General features: G+C 34.3%; 1 protein-coding gene and 1 long non-coding RNA gene across 2 annotated transcripts; both read left to right on the top strand.

The window, feature by feature from the left end:
* The first annotated feature begins 4890 nt into the window (after positions 1–4890).
* On the top strand, positions 4891–12142 carry LOC128291561 (WAT1-related protein At5g40240-like). The gene is made up of 6 exons (XM_053026730.1): positions 4891–5108; positions 10585–10650; positions 10782–10895; positions 11423–11570; positions 11662–11813; positions 11886–12142. Exons 1-6 carry the CDS (start codon positions 4891–4893, stop codon positions 12022–12024), a joined length of 837 nt encoding a protein of 278 aa, XP_052882690.1. The 3' UTR covers positions 12025–12142.
* Positions 12143–21494: 9352 nt separating this feature from the next.
* LOC128291453 (uncharacterized) lies at positions 21495–22678 on the top strand. The gene is made up of 3 exons (XR_008281244.1): positions 21495–21688; positions 21860–22034; positions 22315–22678. It is a non-coding gene; the product is annotated as an uncharacterized LOC128291453 (long non-coding RNA).
* Positions 22679–22902: the final 224 nt, after the last annotated feature.

The raw sequence follows: 22902 nt of genomic DNA, 5'->3' as shown, positions 1-22902 counted from the left end.
CTCGAAGTAAGCAAGGATGCAGTAGAATATTCTTTTCGTTCTTTCGAATTTATCAATGCTACGTTCGTTGCTGAAGGAAATAAAATTCCCATGCCTAAGCTGTCAAGGAATACCAAGATGGAAATTAAGCTGACTGTGGGAAAGGAAGCCCGAACGAGGAAAGGTTTGGGAAAATATCAGCAAGGGATAGTTAGAGCTCTAAAACCAGTGCCCCATAAGGCTCTATATGGTTTAGGGTTCTAGCCGGATATACGACAGAGAAGAAAACAGTTGTAGAAAGATCAAGAAAGGAGGGTTACAAGAGCCTTAGGCCGAGAATTAGAATGGGAGCCCATAACGTACCCTTATTTGTCAAAAACATTTACATCTGTAGGAATGATATACCCTGGACAAGATAATCTACGAAGTACGCTGCTATTAATTGAAAGGGGTCTTCAGAATGTCAGTATAAATGTCATTGACAAAGGAGATGATGCAATTAAAGATGTTTCAATGATACGCCCTTGTCCTCTTGGATTCGTTTTGAACAATTGGATTGCTGTGGACCTTTTTGTAGTTTCTAAGTCTTCTCCAGAGTAATGCTCAATGTTAACACTCCTCTTTTTGTGTGTCCCTAAGTAATAGTAGGGATTCTTTTGTAAGAGCTTATATTTGCTCTTTATCATTTAAATGAACATTAATGGAAATACATTTTGTCATGGTCTTTTCATTCTCATTAACTTCATAATTTTTCCCTCTTCTCACAGTCTGTCATTGTATATATCTCACATCATGTCATAATATTATGCTTTTTGGTCTCAATACTTTGATGCTCCTCTATAGTTTTCTTCTACATTCAACTTTCAGGTGCTTAGATATCAACGATATGAACAAACCCGTTACAAATCTTGAAATTGATTTCGAGAAAGCTATTTGTTTAGGAGAGTTCAAAGTTGAGGAAAATTCTGAAGACTATGTCTCGTCTCCCAACTTACTAAGAATGGTAGAACAAGAAGATAAACAAATTCTACCTCATTAAGAATCTGTTGAGATAGTAAACTTGGGAAATGAAGAAAAGAGGCAAGAAGTGAAGATTGGGACCTCCATTTTAGATAACACCAAACATGATTTGATCGCTTCACTTCATAAGTACAAAGATGTATTTGCATGGTCGTATCAAGACATGCCAGGATTGGATGAGGATGTAGTGGTCCATAGACTCCTGCTGAAACCAGAATGCAAACCCGTTCAATAAAAACTAAGACGAATGAGACCTAAAATGCTGTTAAAGATAAAAGAAGAAGTCAAGAATCAATTCGATGCTGGCTTCCTACAAGTCTCCAAGTATCCACAATGGGTAGCTAATATAGTCTCGGTATCGAAGAAAGACAGCAAGGTACGAATGTGTGTGGATTATCGCGATCTGAATCGAGCAAGTCCTAAAGATAATTTTTCTTTGCCACACATCGATACATTGGTAGATAACACAACCAAACATTCATTATTTTCGTTCATGGATGGATTCTCGGGTTATAATCAGATAAAGATGGCTCCTGAGGATATGGAGAAAACTACTTTTGTAACGATGTGGGGAACATTCCGTTATAAGGTGATGCCGTTCGGATTAAAGAACACTGGGGCAACATATCAGAGGGCCATGGTGATGTTGTTTCATGACATGATGATATGATCGCCAAATCCAAAGGGGAAAGAAAGCATGTTGGGAACCTCAAGAAGTTGTTCGAAAGACTGAGAAAGTTCCAGCTGAAGCTTAATCCAGCCAAGTGTACGTTTGGGGCTACCTCGGGAAAATTGCTAGGCTTCATCGTCAACGAGAGAGGCATTGAAGTTGACCCAGATAAGATAAAAGCCATGCAAGAACTACCACCTCCACACACGTAAAAAGAAGTTAGAGGATTTTTGGGGAGGTTGAACTACACCGCTCGATTCATTGCTCAATTTACCAACCAGTGTGACCCAATTTTTTGACTTCTTCAAAAACATAATCCGGGAGAATGGAATGAGGAGTGTCAAGTGGCTTTTGTCAAGATAAAACAGTATTTGTCTAGTCCCCCAGTGCTAATACCGCAAACTCCAGGAAGACCGTTAATATTGTATCTGACTATGTTCGAAAATTCAATAGGTTGCGTACTGGGGCAACATGATGAGTCAGGGAAAAGGGAAAAGGCGATTTACTATCTCAGCAAAAAGTTCACAGAGTATGAGGTAAAGTACTCGTCAATTGAAAAATTCTGTTGCGCTTTGGTTTGGGTAGTTCGGAGGCTCAGGTAATATATGTTGTATCATACGACATGGTTAATTTCAAAGCTGGACCCAATAAAGTACATGATGGAATCACCTGCACTCTCAGGAAAGATGGCACAATGGTAGATCCTACTATCAGAATACGATATCGTCTATATGAGCCAAAAGTCGATAAAAGGGAGTGCAATAGCTGATTTCTTAGCAACTCGAACAACAAAGGAATACGAGCCATTGGGATTTGATTTCCCTGATGAAGACTTGATGTACATTACGGGAAAAGAATGTGAGTCATCCAAAGAGAAGTCATGGAAGATGAGCTTTGATGGTGCATCGAATACGTTGGGGCATGGGATTGAAGCAATCTTAGTATCACCAGAAGGGAACCATTATCCATTCACTGCTAGGCTGAATTTCTTCTGTACCAATAACATAGCGGAATATGAGGCCTGTATCATGGGACTTCGTACAGCTATTGAATGAAACGTCGAAATCTTAGAGGTGTACGGGGACTCAGCGTTGGTGATATACCAAATCCGTGGAGATTGGGAAGTGAGAGATTCGAAATTAGTTAAATACAACGATCTAGTAGCAGGATTGATTAAAGAATTTAAAGAAATAACTTTTAATTACTTCCCACGAGAAGAAAACCAATTGGCTGATGCCTTGACCACTTTGGCTTCAATGTTCAAAGCGAACAGAGAAACAAAAATAATGCCTCTTCAAATGAGCATATATGAAGTCCCTGCACATTGTTTCAGCATTGAGAAAGAGCCAGATGGATGGCCATGGTTCCATGATATCTTAGAATATGTCAAGAATCAAAAGTATCCCGAACAAGCAAATGAGAACGATAAAACAACAATCAGAAGAATCGTAGTAGGATTTATTCTTGATGGAGATATTCTGTACAAAAAGGAAAAGATCAAGTGCTCTTGAGATGCGTAAATGCTGTTAAAGCCAGGAAAATACTTGAAGATGTCCATGAGGGAATTTATGGGACACATGCCAATGGTTTCACTATGGCCAGGAAGATTATGAGACTCGGTTATTACTAGCAAATGATGGAAAGTGACTGCATTAGTTTTGCACGAAAATGCCACAAATGTCAAATTTATGGTGATAAAATTCATGTAGCCCCTTCGTCCCTTCATGTCATGACTTCTCCGTGGTTTTTTTCTATGTAGGGCATGGATGTTATAGGGCCAATTTCCCCAAAAGCTTCTAATGGACATCGATTCATTTTTGTAGTGATAGATTACTTCACGAAATGGATAGAAGCCGCTTCATTTGCTAATGTGACGAAGACTGCAGTTTGCAAGTTCTTAAAAAAGGAAATCATTTATTGATATGGTTTGCCTGAAAGAATTATTTCAGATAATGCCTTGAATTTGAACAACAAGATGATGAAGGAAGTGTGTGAACAATTTCAAATAAGGCATCATAACTCCTCACCCTATCGCCCGAAAATGAATGGAGCAGTTGAAGCGGCCAACAAGAATATTAAGAAGATTATTGGGAAAATGACCGAAACATATAAAGACCGGCACAAGAAGCTACCATTCGCTTTGTATGCATATCGCACATCTGTGCAGACATCAACGGGAGCAACTCCTTTCTTTCTGGTCTATGGAATGGAAGCTGTGCTACCCATTGAAGTTGAGATCCCCTCTCTACGAGTCTTAATGGAGTCAAAATTAGAGGAAGCAGAGTGGGTTCGAGCTTGATATGACCAGTTAAACCTTATTGAAGAAAAACGTTTGAAGGCAATCTGTCATGGACAGATGTACCAGAAAAGAATGATCGACGCCCATGACAAGAAAGTATGGCCAAGAGAATTCCACGAAGGAGAACTCGTGCTGAGAAAAATTCTCCCAATACAAAAAGACTTCCGAGGAAAATGGGCACCAAATTAGGAAGGATCATATGTCGTAAAGAAGGCTTTCTCAGGTGGGGCTTTGATTCTCACTGAGATGGATGGGAAAGAGTTACCTAACCTAGTGAACTCAGATGCTGTAAAGAAATATTATGCCTAAAAAAAAGAAAAAAGATCAAGACGAAAACCAGAAAAAGGGCGTCTTGATGAGCAAAAAAGGATTAGGATGAACACCTGAGAGGGCATCCTAATGAAGCAAATCTGGGCTTAAAGAGCAAGGCGATTTGAACAGTGGGTCAAACGACAAGGCTATAGTATTTGAATCATCTCTAAAAGCTTGAAATCTTATACGTAAGAAGCCATGCTCGAAAAGATTCTTGATTAAGTAACGTGGAAGAGATCATGCGTTGAATATCTAGAGCATTTGTATTTACTGAATGTGATCCCCTTTTCTTTATGACACTTTTTTTACTATCCTTGGTTAACCTTTTTGTTTGTTACCTTCGAAATAAATAAATGAAAAGTATATCTTTTGTACCTACCTGACCATTTTCATGCATCTCATTGTATGGTTTATTTGAATAATAAATAGTAAAATGACATACTCTAAAAGAAAGGTTGAGTATTACCCGGATGAGAATTCGATAAGTACGAGGCCTCAAAGCAAGGACAAAGTTCAACAGGGGGCAAAAGAGTGTATCTGAGAAATACAGATTACTCATAAAGCTGAAGAACGGGTACAAAGCCTAAAGAGAAAGTCAAGAATCGAAGCAATGAATGCAGATCATCACAAGAATCGTGACGAAAAGAGATATATGACAAACAAATCCAAGGCACATAAGGCATGCAGGCATTTAAGACAAGCATGTGCATACCATGATGACATCATGCATGATATATGCAGGTACTCCAGCAGAGCGAGAGGTTTTGATGATATTTATACTGGATCAAGGAAAAAGACCCCTGAAGTTCCACCAGATGATATGATTTGGTATCCTGATATTTTTATTTCTGTTTTTCAAAAAAATCAACTCATATTGTAAGAGGTGAGTTGAGTCTCGGGTCACACGCCGAGGTATTTTCAATTTCTTTTTTTCAAAAATCAACTCATATTGCGAGAGGTGAGTTGAGCCTCGGGTCACACGCTGAGGTATTTTTAGTTTCTATCAACTCATATTACGAGAGGTGAGTTGAGCCTCGGGTCACACGCTGAGGTATTTTTTAGTTTCTATCAACTCATGATACGATAGGTGAGTTGGGCCTCGAGACACACGCTGAGGTATTTTCAAATTATGTTTTTTCAAAAAAAATTGACTCATATTGCGAGAAGTGAGTTGAGCCTTTTAGTCTTTGTTTTTTTCAAAAAAAAAAAACAACTCATATTGCGAGAGGTGAGTTGAGCCTCAGGTCACACACTGAGATATGTTTCAAAAATTAACTCATAATCCGAGAGATGAGTTGAACGTCAGTTTGTATGCCGAGCTATTTTCGATATTTGTTTTTCGATAAAGAATAAAGATTAGAGTTAATCGAATATGCAGATATTATTTCTCTGAAGTGTTAGTGGAGCAGGTTGAAGCTACAAATCTTTGCTCCCTGAAACGGCACTGGAGAGGCTCAAAGCCACCATTCGTATCTTCTTGAAGTTCCAGCGGATTAGATCGAAGCTACAAATCTTTTCTCCCTGAAATGGCACTGGAGAGGCTCGAAGCCTTCATTCATATCTCCTTGAAGTTTCAACGGAGTAGGTTGAAGTCACAAGTCTTATTTATCTGAAGTTGCAGTGGAGCGGAGTAAAGCGACAAGATGCAGTGGGTTGAACGAGGCTAGCTAAAGAAAAGGAGCATCAAAGAAGTCAAGACTCGGCAAGACAGACCAAAATTGGCCCTTTTAAGGTCTTTGCTCCATTCCCGTTACACGACAATGAGCAAAGAGGGGCAGCTGTTGAGGCCCAATTTTGACCCAATTGCATCAGCCCAAACCAAAAGAAAAAAAAACTAAAAACCCTAAAGCCCACTAAATAAGCCCAACATAGCCAAAACATTAACAGAAAAAAAAAAACCCTAGCCACTTGCACTGACAGCCACAACCACCCCCTGGCATCACCTACTCCACCAGTCACCTCCACCGGCCATACCCTGTAAAAACAAAGTAAACATGCAAGGCAGAAGCAAGAGATAGCAAAAAGTAGTAATAAAAGCATGTAAAAAATGGCTATAAAAAGACAAGCAAAATATTGTAAGGGGATTGGGCATTTTTTAATACAAAGCATTTGATTTTTTTAAACAGAGAGAGCAAAACAGTGGTTCAAAGCAAAACAAATCAGAAAAATACCAAATCGGAAGAACCCAAAATACTAGAAATCCAAATTCGAAAGCTTAAGGTGATTTTTATTTTATTTCTTTCCTATTTTTGGGTCTATTCATTCATATATATACATATATTTAAAGTATAAAAAATAACATAAACAAACAAAAAAAACATACTTTTTCGATTTTTCGGCCACAGTGCGCGATGGCCGGCGGCGACGGACCGGCGGCGGTGACGGCGGCCTTCCTGGCCGAAGTTAGGGCCTAGTTCAGAGAGAATTCTTTCTTCTCTCTCTTCTTTTTTTTCTTTCATGCTAACAAATGAATTTTTTTTCTCAAAAACTTGACTTTTATAGCCCCCTAAAACGACGTCGTTTTGGGGTTGGCCATTAACACCCAAAACGACGTCATTTTACTTGAACCGGATCCACCCAACCCGACCCGCCTAGGATTCGCGTGTTTTTTAGTGAAAGGGCTAATTGCGCTTTTAACCCTTCCGCTTTTTTATTACTTTGCAATCAAGTATTTTTCGTTTTCAATTTTGCCCCGAATTTGTACTTGAACTTTAATTGAGTCCTACCCGATGCTGTGCGTTTTAGAGGGAGGGTTATTTTCAGTTTCGGTCCCTCATTATTGTTAGCGTGTTCGATTTGGTCTTTTCTTATTTATTTATTTGCAAATTGGCCCCGAACTTTCATTGTAGGTTTAATTTACTCACTTTTTCTGTTATTTTCCATATTATATATTAAATTAACATATATTATTATTACTTTAACTTATTATTATTATTATTATTATTATTATTATTATTATTATTATTATTATTATTATTATTATTATTATTATTATTATTATTATTATTATTTTGTTGATATTACTATTATAATTATATTTTATTTTTGTGTATTTATTTATTCATTTTATTATTAATTCATTAATTTATTATTATTAACATATTCTTATTATTTTTATTAATGTATTAGTATTATTATATATTAGTGTATATTTTTATTATATTATATGTATATGTATATATATTTATATATAGTATTATTTTTAATTACTTTATTTTAATATTTTATTATATTATATTTCCTTTTGTATTATTATTATTATTATTATTATTATTATTATTATTATTATTATATATTAGTGTATATTTTTATTATATATGTATATGTATATATATTTATATATAGTATTATTTTTAATTACTTTATTTTAATATTTTTATTATATTATATTTGCTTTTTGTATTTCAATATTATTACTATTATTATTATTATTATTATTATTATTATTATTATTATTATTATTATTATTATTATTATATATTAGTGTATATTTTTATTATATATGTATATGTATATATATTTATATAGAATATTATTTTTAATTATTTTATTTTAATATTTTTATTATATTATATTTGCTTTTTGTATTTCAATACTATTACTATTATTATTATTATTATTATTATTATTATTATTATTATTATTATTATTATTATTATTATTATTATTATTATTATTTATTATTATTATTATTATTATTATATATTAGTGTATATTTTTTATTATCTATGTATATGTATATATATTTATATATAGTATTATTTTTAATTACTTTATTTTAATATTATTATTATATTATATTTGCTTTTTGTATTTCATTTTTATTGCTAGTATTATCATCATTATCATCATTATTAACATATATATGTATACATGTGTATTTTTCATGTACATATTAGTATTTTCTACTATTATTACAAATATATTAGTTCTTTTATTATATTATTAGAACGTTATTTTCATTATTATTTTCTTTATAGTGAATATTATTGTTATTTTTATTCTAGTATTATATTTTAATATTTTTCATTAATTGTATCATTGTTTGCATTATTTACAAATTTCTATGGCAAATGATATATATATATATATATATATATATTTAAATAAGGTAACGTACCGATTTCAATATTAGGTCGCTGATGTCATCGCTATGTTGGGTGAATGTCATTGGCTCGTGTTAAAAACGAGACGTCCTTCTAAAAAATCAAAAATTTTAAATTCTCGTATTTCCATTGAATCGCGATTAAATATTAAATTAAACTTGTATTTTGAGAATTAAGACAACGCGTGTTTAATAAGAAACCAATTTTGGGCGTCGTGAGGGTGCTAATACCTTCCTCGTGTGTAACCGACTCCCGAACCCTATTTTTCTCTGGATTTTTTGCGTAGATTCAAATCTGGCATTCATTTTTGTTCAAAAATAAATTTTCTTTCAAAAGAAAAAAGAGGATTTATTAGATGTCCGTTCACACCTAGAAAAAAAGATCGGTGGCGACTCCTATTCTCTTTAACACCGAAATTTCGTTTTCAAATTTTCAAATAATCGCCTCAATTAGAGACCAAAGAGAAATTTTCACGTCGTTAGAGTGTAAAATGATACACCCTTTTTCTAAACTAATTGCACATTGGTTCTAAAGAAATCCATAAATGCACCAATGTTCTCTCTATACATATTTTAAAGTTTAGACTACGGTAGTTATTCAGTTTGATGTCACACTTGAATAATCAAAGCCAATTACTGGAATTAAGAATTTTAATAAAATATTGAATGAACTAAATCATTAAAATAAATCAATCAGAGTTATCATGCATCACAAGTCTTGACCATTGAAATAAGCAGCCTTTAGAGCCACCACATGCAATGCAAGATTGAGATATATTCTTTCATTTTTATCTCAGATATTGGATCTAGTTTTACTTTCATATTCTGACTTTTTAAAATATATATATATATATATATATTCATATTAAATACATAATTATATTTTAAGTGAATTCGAGTATAGCTAAAATATGAAAATTTAAAGAAAAAGATAAATAATCATCCATCATAAACTCCTCTGGTATAGAAAATTTGTTATGTAAAATGAAGAAAATTTTCTTTTCCTGATTTATGATCAATAAATGAATAAAAACAGCAAACAAAAAACGTGCATGAATGGCATTGAAAATAAGATATAGTCCAACCGTGCACCAGATAATTAAAGAAGCCAATAAATGATGATTTTGTTCAAAGATTTGACTCTCCATTAACAAGAATGATAAAACTCCTCTTTTACTTCTTCCATTACATTCAATTCCAGTAAGTATTAGTAAATTTATATTTTTATCATTTAATTTCAAAAAGTTAGAAAATAATTTGTTGTTCATTGTTTTATAAAGTTCGGCTAGTAAGTTTCAAATGATTATTCGACGATCAGTATAGTAGATTAGCACCCATTGATGAGTAGAAAAGTATATCTTAGATCCGAATCAATCCAATAATTAATCTCAAAGATTGGAGAAGAAAGTTGTATTGATTTTGGTTCACAAGTTCGTGGTGTTCAAAGCTGTTTCATGAAAAAAAGGTGAACTGTAGAAGGAAGAGGAAAGAGAACTTTTGATTGGTGCAAACTGTGTGAATAGAGAAGGCCATATAATAGTGATTTTAACAGCCCAGTGATTAAAATTAAAACTTTCAAATCGTTCAGTAACCACTTTATAACTTTTTGAAATTGAGTGACCAAAACAAAAAATTATTAATAGTTTAATAACTTTGGGTGTAATTTACCCTAAAAATAGAAGGGATAAGAATGCAACATTTCATTATGGCTACTCGTTATATGGGAATTTTATTTGGTTCATATAATTACATTTAAGAAGTGAGAAAAAAAAATGTGAGAAATAATGAATCTGAATCTTTGTATTTATGGTATTTTTTTCTATTTTCAAATTACGATCTCGAAGATACTAAGGAGTGGGAGTTTATATATATACTGGAGGCAGCAAAAGTAAATCATGGTATTTTAGATACAAGAAAGGGAAATGGCAGGAAACTGGGGGTACAAGGATGTTGTACCAATAACAGCCATGGTCTCAGTGGAGTGCTCTGATGTAGTCTTAAGCATTCTATTCAAAGCTGCTTTTTGAAAGGAATGAGCTATTTCGTCTACATTGCCTATTGTAATGTTTTAGCTACCCTTGTTTTCGTCCCTTTAGCCTTCCTATCTAACAGGTATTTCTTTTTTGCTCTTTCAACTCTCATCAAATCTTTTGATAGAAATTGTTTTTTTCTTCTGACATATCTTGTTTGTTTATGCAGGAAAAAATTGCTTCTTCCATTGGAATTCCCTCTTATCTCCAGAATTTGCCTTCTTGGGCTTCTTGGGTATGTATGGAAGTACTCCATTATGTATATAAATTTTGTAAATTTCTGGGTTTTTCTTGTGATTGTCAAAGATTACAATGTGCTTATGAAAGGAAGAAAAAAAACCATGATTGTTCATTTTTTGGAGACAGGTTTTCAGGTCAAGTATGTGCTTATAAAGGTTTAGAACTTGGGTCCACAACTCTTGCTTCAGCCATCAGCAATCTTGCACCAGCTTTCACCTTCATACTTGCTGTCCTCTTCAGGTTTTTCATTTATTCTATTTTTTTTATCATTGTAATGTTAATAAATAAGATTGCACCATCTCCAAGCAAATTTTTTCATGTTTATGATCTTTCCATGCTTAAGCTATTTCCTGAATGGTCCCTTAACTTTTCTCCCCACTTTTATTTTTTGCATAACAAGGATAGAAAAAGTATCATTTACAAGTTCAACAACTCAAACTAAAATCATTGGCACCATAACTTCAATATCTGGTGCTTTGCTGATCGTTCTCTACAAAGGCCCCAAAGTTATTCCATCTTCAACATCTTTATCTGTTTCACTTCAATGGCCTCTTGAGTCAACTCAATCAAATTGGGTCATTGATGGTCTCCTTGAAGCTCTTGCATATCTTTTCTTTTCATTCTGGTATTTTGTTCAGGTAAATCGATGTATCCAAGCCCCCCCCAACCCAGAAATCTCTATATTCATATCATCTTAGTGATATATTGTAAGATTTTGACATGTTTGTATGATCTTGTTTTGTCCTGTACAGTCCAAAGTAATGAAGATATATATACCCAGAAGAGATTACTGTGAATGTGTATTACAACATGTCAGTGGCCATTATAGCTCTAGCAGCATGCTTAATAAAAGAACAGAACTTGAGTTCTTGGACATTACATCCTAGCATATCAGTTGTTTCGGTCCTATACTCGGTAAGAACATAGTTAATGATAAAATTGCAACAGTGAAGCACAATAATTTGCTGGATCTGAATGTTAAGTTTGTTGTTAATAACTTGTTTAGGGACTTTTCGGGTTCCCATTCAGCTCCGGTGTTCATAAATGGGGCCTACGCGTGAAGGGGCCTGTTTTCGTTGCAATTTTCCGACCAACTTCCATTGTCATTGCAGTTATTATGAGTGCCATTTTCCTTGGTGAAGCAGTGTATCTTGGAAGGTAATAAAAAAGTTTTCCTTTTACATTTCTACTTTGTTTGGTTTTACAATTTAATCAAACTTGGTTTTGCAGTGTCATTGGAGGGGTGATCTTAACTATTGGTCTTTATTCTGTACTATGGGGAAAAGCAAAAGAAGAAATGAAAGATGATGGCTCTGGTTTAAGCACCAAAGACCCTTTGCTGAAATCCCAAAATGTTGAAGAAAATTAGAATAAATGTTCTCAAAAAGAAAAAGAGTAGCTGGTTAATGTAGTTCATGTTGTTTCAATAGGTTCGGAAGCGTGTAAATTATTGTACTAAAAAATCACACAAAGTTCAATTCCCAGGGAAGAGAGGTGGATCACAAAGATCTCTTAAATACCAAGTCTTTCCTTAGTCAGAATATCCCTTTTATAGTAATTTAATAGCACAATTAAATACTACTATTATACCCTCAAATATTGAAAGAAAAATAGGACAAGAAAGAACACAAGAGTTTTAACGAGGTTCGGTAAATTATACCTACGTCCTCGGGCACTAACACCAGATGATAACTTTACTATCTCCAAAATATTACAAACAAATAGAATTCCTTAAGAATTCTCAAATGGGAGAAGAGAGAAAACTAAGAGAGAAAGATTGGTTGGGATGATTGAAATGAGAAATGGTTAGGCCTATTTATAGTTAAGGCTCAGGGACTAACTTGCAAATGGCCTAAAAAATTAGGGACCAAAATTGCAATTATCCCATTCAACTTTAAACAAGTTGCTTGCCACTTTTTTTCTTTCGGTGCCAATTGCACCTCCCACCATTTTTGACTTTTCAACACTTACCTTATTTGATTTTTCAACAATCTCCACCTTGAAGATTTGATTAGGATAATCACATCTTCACACATTTCCTTCAACTCCCCAAATTCGATAAAGCTATCTTTTGTAGTGCCTTCAAATGCGCTCTCGAGTGCCATACACCTGAAGGTGCTCAAATTCTCAGGATGTTAATCGAGTTCAAACAATGATTAAACTTGGTTGTTGTTACCACCTTGGTCATCATATCTGCGGGATTATCTGCTGTCGGAATCTTCTGAAGTAGAATTTTTCCTTTTTCAAAGACTTCCCGCACAAAGTGATATCTTACGTCGATATGCTTGGTTCTTGAATGATAGACTTGATTTTTCGCTAAATGAATAGCGCTCGATCGTCACAATATAGACTAATGTGACTTTGAACAACTCCCAAGTCTTTCAACAATCCATTAAGCCAAATAGCCTCCTTAATGCCTTCTCAGAATCGCCATATATTCCGCTTCGTAGTAGACACACCATCAGAGATCGTAAGGTAGACTTCCAACTCACTGGGCTTTCGCAAGAGTAAACAGATACCCGTAGTTGAACGACGTTTATCTAAATCACCAAAGAAAGTCGGAATCAACATATCCGACTACAAACTGACCAAGTGCTTCATCCTGTTCAAAAATTAAACCAACATCTACGGTTTTTCGAAGATACCGTAGAATCCATTTCACAGCTTGCCAATGTCCTTTTCCAGGATCATGCATATACCTGCTCACAACTCCAACAGCTTGTGAAATGTCAGGCCGCGAACACACCATCGCATACATCAAACTCCCAACTGCATTAGCATATGGGACTTTTGCCATATATTCTCTTTCTTCTTCAGTTTTCGGAGATAATTGAGCACTAAGTTTCAAATGAGAAGCAAGTGGGGTGCTTACATGTTTAGTGTTTTCATTTACACCAAAACATTGTAATACCTTTTTCAGATATTGCTTCTGATTCAAACAAAGCTTGCCTCTCTGTCTATCTCTACTTATCTCCATGCCGAGAATCTTCTTGGCCTCACCTAGATCTTTCATCTCGAACTCTTGATTCAACTGAGCCTTCAGCTTATCTATCTCTTTTTGGCTCTTCGAAGCGATTAACATATCATCAACATACAAGAGTAGATAAATGAAAGATCCGTCATGTAGCTTCTGCAAATACACACAATTGTCATATTTGCTTCTTGTGTACTTCTGCCTTTTCATAAAGCTATCAAATCGCTTGTACCACTGCCTCGGGGATTGCTTCAATCCATATAGCGATTTGTTCAGCTTACAAACCCAATTTCTACCACCAGCATCTTTGTATCCTTCAGGCTGAGTCATATAGATCTCCTCTTCTAACTCACCATGCAAGAAAGCCGTCTTAACATCAAGTTGAGCTAGCTCCAAATTCAACTGTGCTACCAAGGCCAACAAAATTCTAATGGAGGAATGCTTCACAACAGGGGAAAATACATCATTGTAGTCAATTCCCTCCTTCTGAGCGTAGCCTTTAGCTACCAACCTTGCCTTGTAGCGAACATCTTTCTTGCTAGGAGATCCATCTTTCTTTGCGAATACCCACTTGCATCCGATTGCCCTTTTACCTTTCGGTAATTGCGCCAACTCCCAAGTATTGTTCTTCAGGAGAGATTGCATTTCTTCATCCATGGCGCTTTTCCATTTATCACTTTCTAAGCTTTGCATTGCTTCTTGATAAGTGATAGGAATATCATCATCAACAACGGAAGGCGTGAGGCCACCATATCGATAAATCGAGCAGGTTTACGAATTTTTCTCCTTGGCCTTGCAACTGCAACTGGTTCTGGTGTACTTAATGGTTCTTGGGTCAGAACCTCTTCAACCTCTAATTCCTCCATTGTGGCTGGAGAATTAGACTTATTAACTGGGCAAATCCCCATCTGCTCAAACTCCACCTGTTTTGGAGTACACTCCACCTGCTGTGGAGTATCGCTTGTCTGAATATCTTCATCTGCTACCTTTTTCAATGTGGCGATTCATCAAAGGTAACATCTCTCGCATAGATCATTTTCTTTGTGCTTAAGCACCAAAGACGAAATCCCTTCACCCGTAAGTGATTCCCATAAAGAGAGCTTTCTTTGCCCTCGGATCTAACTTTGACTCCTTCACATGGTAATATGCGTGGATCCAAACACATGTAAGGAATCATAATCAGAGTCGGTTTTCCGCACCATACCTCCATAGGAGTTTTTCTTTCTAATACAGATGATGGCAAACGATTAACAAGATGGCCAACGATGTCACGACCTCACCCAAAATTGCTTGCCCAACCCAAAGATTGGACAACATACATCGAACTTTCTCCAAGAATGTTCGATTCATACGCTCTGCCACTCCATTCTCATTGTGGTGTATCCCTAATCGTGAAGTGTCGAACAATACCATACTCTTGGCACACATCGAAGAACGGATCACTTCTATATTCCCTCCATTGTCCGTCCCTAAACCGCTTGATTTTCTTGCCGGTCGGTTTTCGATCATAGTTTTCCATTTAAGAAAAACTCCAAGCACTTCATCTTTAGTTTTCATGGTATACACCCAAACTCTTCCGAAAAGTCATCAACAAAAGTAACAAAGTAGTGTTTTCCTCCCAACGAAAGTGTTTTGGAAGGCCCCCACACATCTGAGTGAACATATTCCAAAATACCTTTTGTATTATGGATAACAATGCCGAATTTCACTCTCTTTTGCTTTCCCAGAACACAATGCTCGCAAAATTTTAATTTGCAAGCCTTTGCACCTTTCAACAATCCTTGCTTTGCCAAAATTTGCAAGGATTTTTCGCTGGCATGTCCCAACTTCATATGCCACAACTGCATTGAGTCCAATTCTTTGTTACCGGAAGCTGCAGCGACTGCTCCAATAACTGTACTACCTTGGTAGTAATACAAGTTATTTTTCCTGATGCCCTTCAATATCACAAGTGCGCCAGATGTCACTTTCAAAACCCCATCTCTCATAGTAACAACTGAACCATTGGATTCCAAGGCTCCCAATGATATGAGATTTTTCTTCAAACTGGGCACGTACCGAACATCAGTTAGAACTCTGGTTGATCCATCTTGATTCTTTAATTGGATTGAACCTATCCCAACAATTTTACAGGCATTGTCATTGCCCATATAAACAACTCCTCCATTTAGTTCTACTAAATCAGAGAACCACTCCCGGTTAGGGGACATATGATAGGTACAACCCGAATCCAATATCCACTCATCTGAATGGAACGACGATGATGATGCAACCAGTGATAATTCAGAGTCACTGGTATCATGCTTTGCAACACAAGCATCTACAGCAGCTTTTCCCTTATTCTTCAGCTTTGGACAATTTTTCTTCCAGTGGCCTTTCTCATGACAAAAGGCACATTCATCTTTCCCGAGTCTGGACTTTGACTTTGATCTCCCCTTTTGAGTTTTCTTCCGAGTGTATGAACGACCTCGGACTACTAAAGCTTCTGTATCTCTGATTGAGTTTTTCTGTTTGTCCTTCTTTCTCTGCTCATAATCAGATAAGGCCGCATGAGACTTCGCCGAGATATATCACTCTCGCCATGAAGTAGAGTAGTTTCTAGGAACTCAAACTCCTCGTGAAGTGACCCCAACAAAGATCAAAACCAAATCTTCATCTTTGAATGTCTCATCCATATTCAGCAAATCGGTGACTAACTGATTAAATTTGGTGATGTGATCATTCATTATGGTACTTGGGACGTAAGTGAAGCGAAATGCTTTTCTTCAAGTGGAGCTTATTTTGACTGTTTTTCTTCAAAATTTTTCTTCAAGTGCCACCCACAACTTATTTGCGAAGTCTCCTTTGAAAAAGCATACCTCTGCTCTCGAGAAAGGCATGATCGAATTGTGCCACATGCCAACCGATTGATCGCCTTCCAATCTTTCTCCTCACATCATCTGGTTTCTCTTCATCAATGGCAATGTCTAGACCTCTGAAAAAGGGCATCTAGAACCTCACTTTGCCACATACCAAAATGGCCCGTGCCATCAAAGATCTCCACGCCAATCTTGCATTTGCAATTGTCGGTCTTGTCCACATGGACGATGTTGAAGCTCCTACACCGACCGCTTTTCTCCATAATCTTTCAATATACCTAAGGAAATCTTTTCGATGTGGAAGATCGTTTAAACTGCAACCACAGAGCATACTACGATTAACCTTCTACTCGATACCACTTGTTGTTTCAATAGGGTCGGAAGCGTGTAAATTATTATACTAAAAATCACACAAAGTTCAATTCCTGTGGAAGAGAGGTGGATCACAAAGATCTCTTAAATACCAAGTCTTTCCTTAGTCGAATATCCCTTTATAGTAATTTAATAGCACAATTAAATACTACTATTATACCCTCAAATATTGAAAGAAAAATAGGACAAGAAAGAACACAAGAGTTTTAACGAGGTTCGGTAAATTATACCTACGCCCCGGCACTAACACCGGATGATAACTTTACTATCTCCAAAATATTACAAACAAATAGAATTCCTTAAGAATTCTCAAATGGGAGAAGAGAGAAAACTAAGAGAGAAAGATTGGTTGGGATGATTGAAATGAGAAATGGTTAGGCCTATTTATAGTTAAGGCTCAGGGACTAACTTGCAAATGGCCTAAAAAATTAGGGACCAAAATTGCAATTATCCCATTCAACTTTAAACAAGTTGCTTGCCACTTTTTTTCTTTCGGTGCCAATTGCACCTCCCACCATTTTTGACTTTTCAACACTTACCTTATTTGATTTTTCAACAGTTCAATGCTTCCATATTGGGAAGCAAAATGTAGCTCATCAAATGATATGGTCTTTCATTACCTAAAAAGATATTGGGAAGCAAAAGGCTTAATTTGCTGGATCAGATTTGAGAATGATGATCATCATCACTTCTATCACCAGATTATTTGAATTTCAGGTCTTTAGCAATTATTATGATTATAATTATGATGCTCATATTATTATTATTATTATTATTATTATTATTATTATTATTATTATTATTATTATTATTATTATTATTATTATTATTATTATTATTATTATTATTTAATTATTGGGTAAATCTCAACCTCAACCTAAAAATATTAAATTAACGTTAAGCTTTATAAACTAATGGAACTAGCAATTAGTTAGAATAAATTTCATTTCAATTTTTAGGAATAAATTTTATTTTTCAAATAATCGTCTTTCATTTTAATTAGAACTAAAATGAATTAGATGTAAATAATTTTTTATAATTTGATTGTTTTTTACGAACAAATTGTCAAAACTCTACACTATACATGACCAACTAAAAGCATCTCTAATCGAATGTAGGAATTTACATCATTTTAATTAAAGCTTAGACATTACATATTTTAAATGTACTATTCATAAATAGAGGTGTTCATAGGTCGGGTCAGGTCGGGTACAGGTTGGACCCAACTAAAATTTTAGGTCCGTTTGTTAGGTTCGGCCCAGCCCGAAAATGGGCCTAAAATTTTTCTCAAGCCCGATCTAGATAAAGATGCTAAAATTCGGGTCCGGTCTGACCCACCCGTATTAATTTTTTATATAAATTTTTAAAAATATATATAATACATCAAAAATGCTAAAAATATTAAAATAAATGTTTCCCAACAAATTAAAAATAAATTTAAAAAAGCATGCATACTTAAATAACACTTAAGATAGGTGCAACTTAACAAGTAAATACCTCTAAAATAGTAACAAAATTAACAATAAAACAAGAGTTATACAATATCTAAACAAGAGCAATAAAATAGTAGCAACATAATAGTGAAATAGTAGAAAAAACAATAAGAAAAAAACAACAAAACAGTTTTCCATATTCGATTTGGGCTCAGGCCAAAAAAAGCCTTACCCAATTTTTTGCCCAATTTCATTTTTCGAGCCTATATTTTTACCCAAACCTTCTCACTTTTGGTGCGGGCCTTCGATTCGGGACAAGTGGCCCAACCCATGGACAAGTCTATTCATAAGTTTGTTTTTGTTGCTATCTTAAGTGACTTATTTGCTTAAAATGAAAACTACAATGGAAGTGCTAGATTGAAGTGGCTACTACATCTTGTCATTGCGAAAACTATGCAAAATAACAATAATAATAAATAAAGAACACAAATGTTTGTTTACGCAATTCGGTTTCACTACGTCTGTAAACCTTAACTTAGTGAGTAATTTCACTATCTTTAATCCACGATACAATAAGTGATTCATACTCTATCACTCTCCAAGTATAGAGATCTCAAATTTGTACCTAAGGACTAGAGAACTCACATCCAAATCATACCCCTTAGAACTTGCGCAATAAACACTCTATAATGATTACAATAACAGTTTGTACTCTCTCACAAAAACAATTTCTTAAAATGAACATATTAGAATGCACTCAATAAATTCTCATATATAACCTAGACAAGCCTTAAAGCATATACCAATTTCAACTTGCTAACATAGAGTCTAAGTGAATATAAAGTAACTCCTGGAAACTAGCTATTACATCAATAACAATCAAAGCACAATCTGCTATCCAAAATCAACAACACTATCTCGGTCAAATCTCCACATTCCAAGGAATTAATTAATTCACACAAATCCAATCAAATTCAATCTTCAAATACCAAGGATTGGTTTCCATAGATGGACCAAAGTATCTTCAATAACATAGCACATTAACAAGTCCAAAGATTTTCTTCATTAAATTGCCAAACCAAATAAGGCAAGTTTTTAACCACCTCAGTGGTAGTCTATAGTTGGCACTACCAAGTGCCACTCAGCAACTCTCGGCTCATTTTGCCTCAACAATATCCCCTTTTGACAATTTGTTGAACAAAATAAAAAAAAAAAGAAACTAAACATAGTATGGTAACCAATAGCTCCCCCTTGGCACAAACCTCACTCTACTAAACTCAACTTAGAACATAACATAATAATTTTGAACCATCAATGTTGTGTCTAGAATTAGCACTAACAATCGAAATGCTAAATTATATTTGAGTAGCAAATAGGTAAAGTCCATCAAAGCAAACAACCACCATTGCAAAATATCATCATAGTTCCAAGTCAGTTCCAATAGCGCAGTTATAATAGCATCATCGAATAAGTATCATCATCTCAATTATATAAGCCTGTCGAAACCATTTTTGTAGGGTTGAAAAATGGGGATCGACTTTAAAACGAATTGTGGAGTCGCCACCAATCCTTTTTGTTTAGGTGTGATTGGGTCACCCTGTGATCGATCATTTTAATAAAGTATTTTGTTTATTAAAATAATGTTTTTGGTCTATGAAAAACTAGAAAACGGATTCGGGAGTCGGTTAAGCACGAGGAAGGGTTAGCACCCTTGTAACGCCCAAAATTGGTACCAATTGATTATTTAATGTCCTATAGTTGAAAATTTGAAGAAAAATGTTGAAATACGATTCCTTTAAAAATGTGAACAATTCGAATTGGATTTTAAGATTCACTCGTTCAAAGAAATAAAATACCACATCCAGCACATTAGGACACGATATTTTAAGCCTCCAAAAACTGAGATCACCTCATAATTTCCAGAACACGCAACGAAATTTAAAAAGGGAATCCCGTTATTTGGCCAAACGAAGAAAATCGAAACCTAGCACGATTGGTCACGATTTCTCGAATTTCCAACACGAAACATTGCCTTGTTTTGAAAAATCATTGAATAAAATGCAATAATTTAGAGAAATGCATTTATTTAAGATGACGATTCATTAACAAAACCATTACAACAATAAAATATAAAATACAAATGCTAAATGATAATTCACATTGCACAACGTGCTGACTTTCGATGTTAGTATAAATGATTAAGAGAAAATGTAATAACAACAAAACTAATATCTCAAATAGCACTAAAACAATGTCAAGGTTTACATAAAAAGAATGATAAAATATGGAAACTTCAATAAAAAAAAAAGTAAATAACGGCTCAAGAGAGTATACATACATAAAATAAAAGTGAAGGAACAAAACGGAACTTTATACAAAAGAAATCCAAGATATCTAATAAAGTATGTAAAATTAATGATATATTTAAAAAATAATTAATAAAACAATTTCAAAATAAGAGAAGTTTATAATGGATAACATATATGCATATACATAAATAAGATAAACATTTTTAAAAAAGAAGAAAGAAATTGAGTAAATAGCAAAGCAATTTAAAAAAATAAATAATGTGATAAATTTAAAAAAAGAACATTATATGCACCTACATGATAATATAAGATAAATAACATGTGTTTAAAATGAATAATAACCATAAATAAATAATGAACTAATAGAAAACAACAAATTTTGAATTACAAATTTTAAAAACTATGTAATATGCATAAAAGATAATAATTAATGAATTGGTTAATATATAAAAATGTTGGGAAAAAATAACATAAAATACAAGATCTTAAAATAAACAATCATAAGACAATTTTAAAATAAATAATACATAAAAAATAATATATAAAAATAGTTTTAACTAATTAATATAAACAAACATTTAAAGTCAATAATATATATTAACATAAATAATATACATGAAAGAAAGTTAAATAAAAAATTTGAAATAAATAATATATAAGGAGATTTAAAATAAACAATAATAAAACAGAAAAGTAATATATAAATAAATCAAAACAAGTTAAGGACAAATTTGAAATTAAAACAAAATCTGAGATCTAGAAGCTAAACATTACATCAACAAGAGGGGCAAGATGGAATTCATGAGAACCAATGGGGATTAGAACAGAAAATAAACCAAACCCAATTTTATTTGTTTCCAAAGACTTAAACGACGCTGTTTTATCAGTTATTAAAGCTAGAAAAAAACTTTGAAATTGTTGTCTACCATTTTTAAAGAACAGACCCATCATTTTATTAGGGTTTCGGGATCCCTATGCCCCAAATGGTCGCCGCAATGCCAAAAGATTAGAGGAAATTTCTCCCTCCAAAGGCCAACTTCTACGACAGAGGAAGAGTTACCGACGATGGAGGAGCGAGTCAACTCAGGTATTCCTCTCTCTTTTCTCTTTTTTTTTTTTTTTGTTTTTTACACACAAATAAAAGGAATAAAAAAAATCAAAAGAACCAAACAATCGAAAGGAAAAACTGAAAATAGCTTCAAAATTTGATTTGTATTCATATTTTTGCGTCTGTTTTCTTGTGTATTCCCTTTGCTAGTGTATTCGTGAAAAAAAAGAAACGACCCCCCTATTCGCACACTTCCTTCACTGTAAGCAGTGATTGATGATGCGCAGATGCCATGGAGAATCAAATCTCAAGGATTGTCCGCTTCGACTTCGAGATCCCATCTTTACTTCGATTGCAACGAAGAAGATGGGCTACAATCGCTAAGGTAAATCCCTTTCTTTCTTTTTATTTTCTAAATGCGATGATGAAAGATTTGAAGAAATAAATTACCAAGTAAAAAAAGAAATTGCAGAAATCAAAACAGAGATTACTTTTTCAAAAATGGCTTTCGAATATTTCCTATTCAATCTGCGTGTATAGTATGGGTAACCCCCATACAATGAGAATGTTTATGGCTTTATAGCCGAAAATAAAAAAGGAAAATACAAAGAATTTTTGTTGTTTTTTTCTCTTTGTTGTGCTATCCTTTTTGCATCTGTGCGCAGGTAGGAAGGTACGGAGCTCGGTGGTTGAACGGCGCTGTGCTGGAGATGAGGATGAGGGGTTGCAGCGCCTAGTAGCTAGGGTTTTCGCCCTTCGGCTGAAGCTTGTTTTAGTTTTGGGCCGTTTGGGGTAGGGGTATTTTTGGGCTACTTGGGTTAATTCGGTTTTGGGTTTTAAATTTGGGTTTGGGTTTGTAATTTTTGAGTTTAAAATTGGGTTGTGTAATTTGGACTTGTGGACTTTGTATTATTTTTTGTTTTGGGATTGATTTTTGGTTGTTAGGCCCGGGCGGATTTGGCCCATTACAAAGCCAAATCAAATATAAGTTCAAAAGAAAAAGAAATCACCACTACAAGGTTTGATACATCTTCAATGTCAACAACATTTTCTAGAAACGTAAAAAACTTCATCAAATAGCAAACAAACATATACTTCTTATATAGCATAACAACAACAATCCCAACACATCATAAAAACCAACACTCAAACCAATAGCTTCCCTTTTTTTTTCAACAAACTTATCAATCATAATCTCTTGATCGGACCAAAGAAAAATGAATGTTGAAGAATATGGGGATTAAAATAATACA

This window comes from Gossypium arboreum, chromosome 4, assembly GCF_025698485.1.
Source record: "Gossypium arboreum isolate Shixiya-1 chromosome 4, ASM2569848v2, whole genome shotgun sequence".
Classification (NCBI taxonomy): domain Eukaryota; kingdom Viridiplantae; phylum Streptophyta; class Magnoliopsida; order Malvales; family Malvaceae; genus Gossypium; species Gossypium arboreum.
Note: the sequence above shows the minus strand (reverse complement) of the source record. Positions and strands in the feature narration are given on the sequence as shown.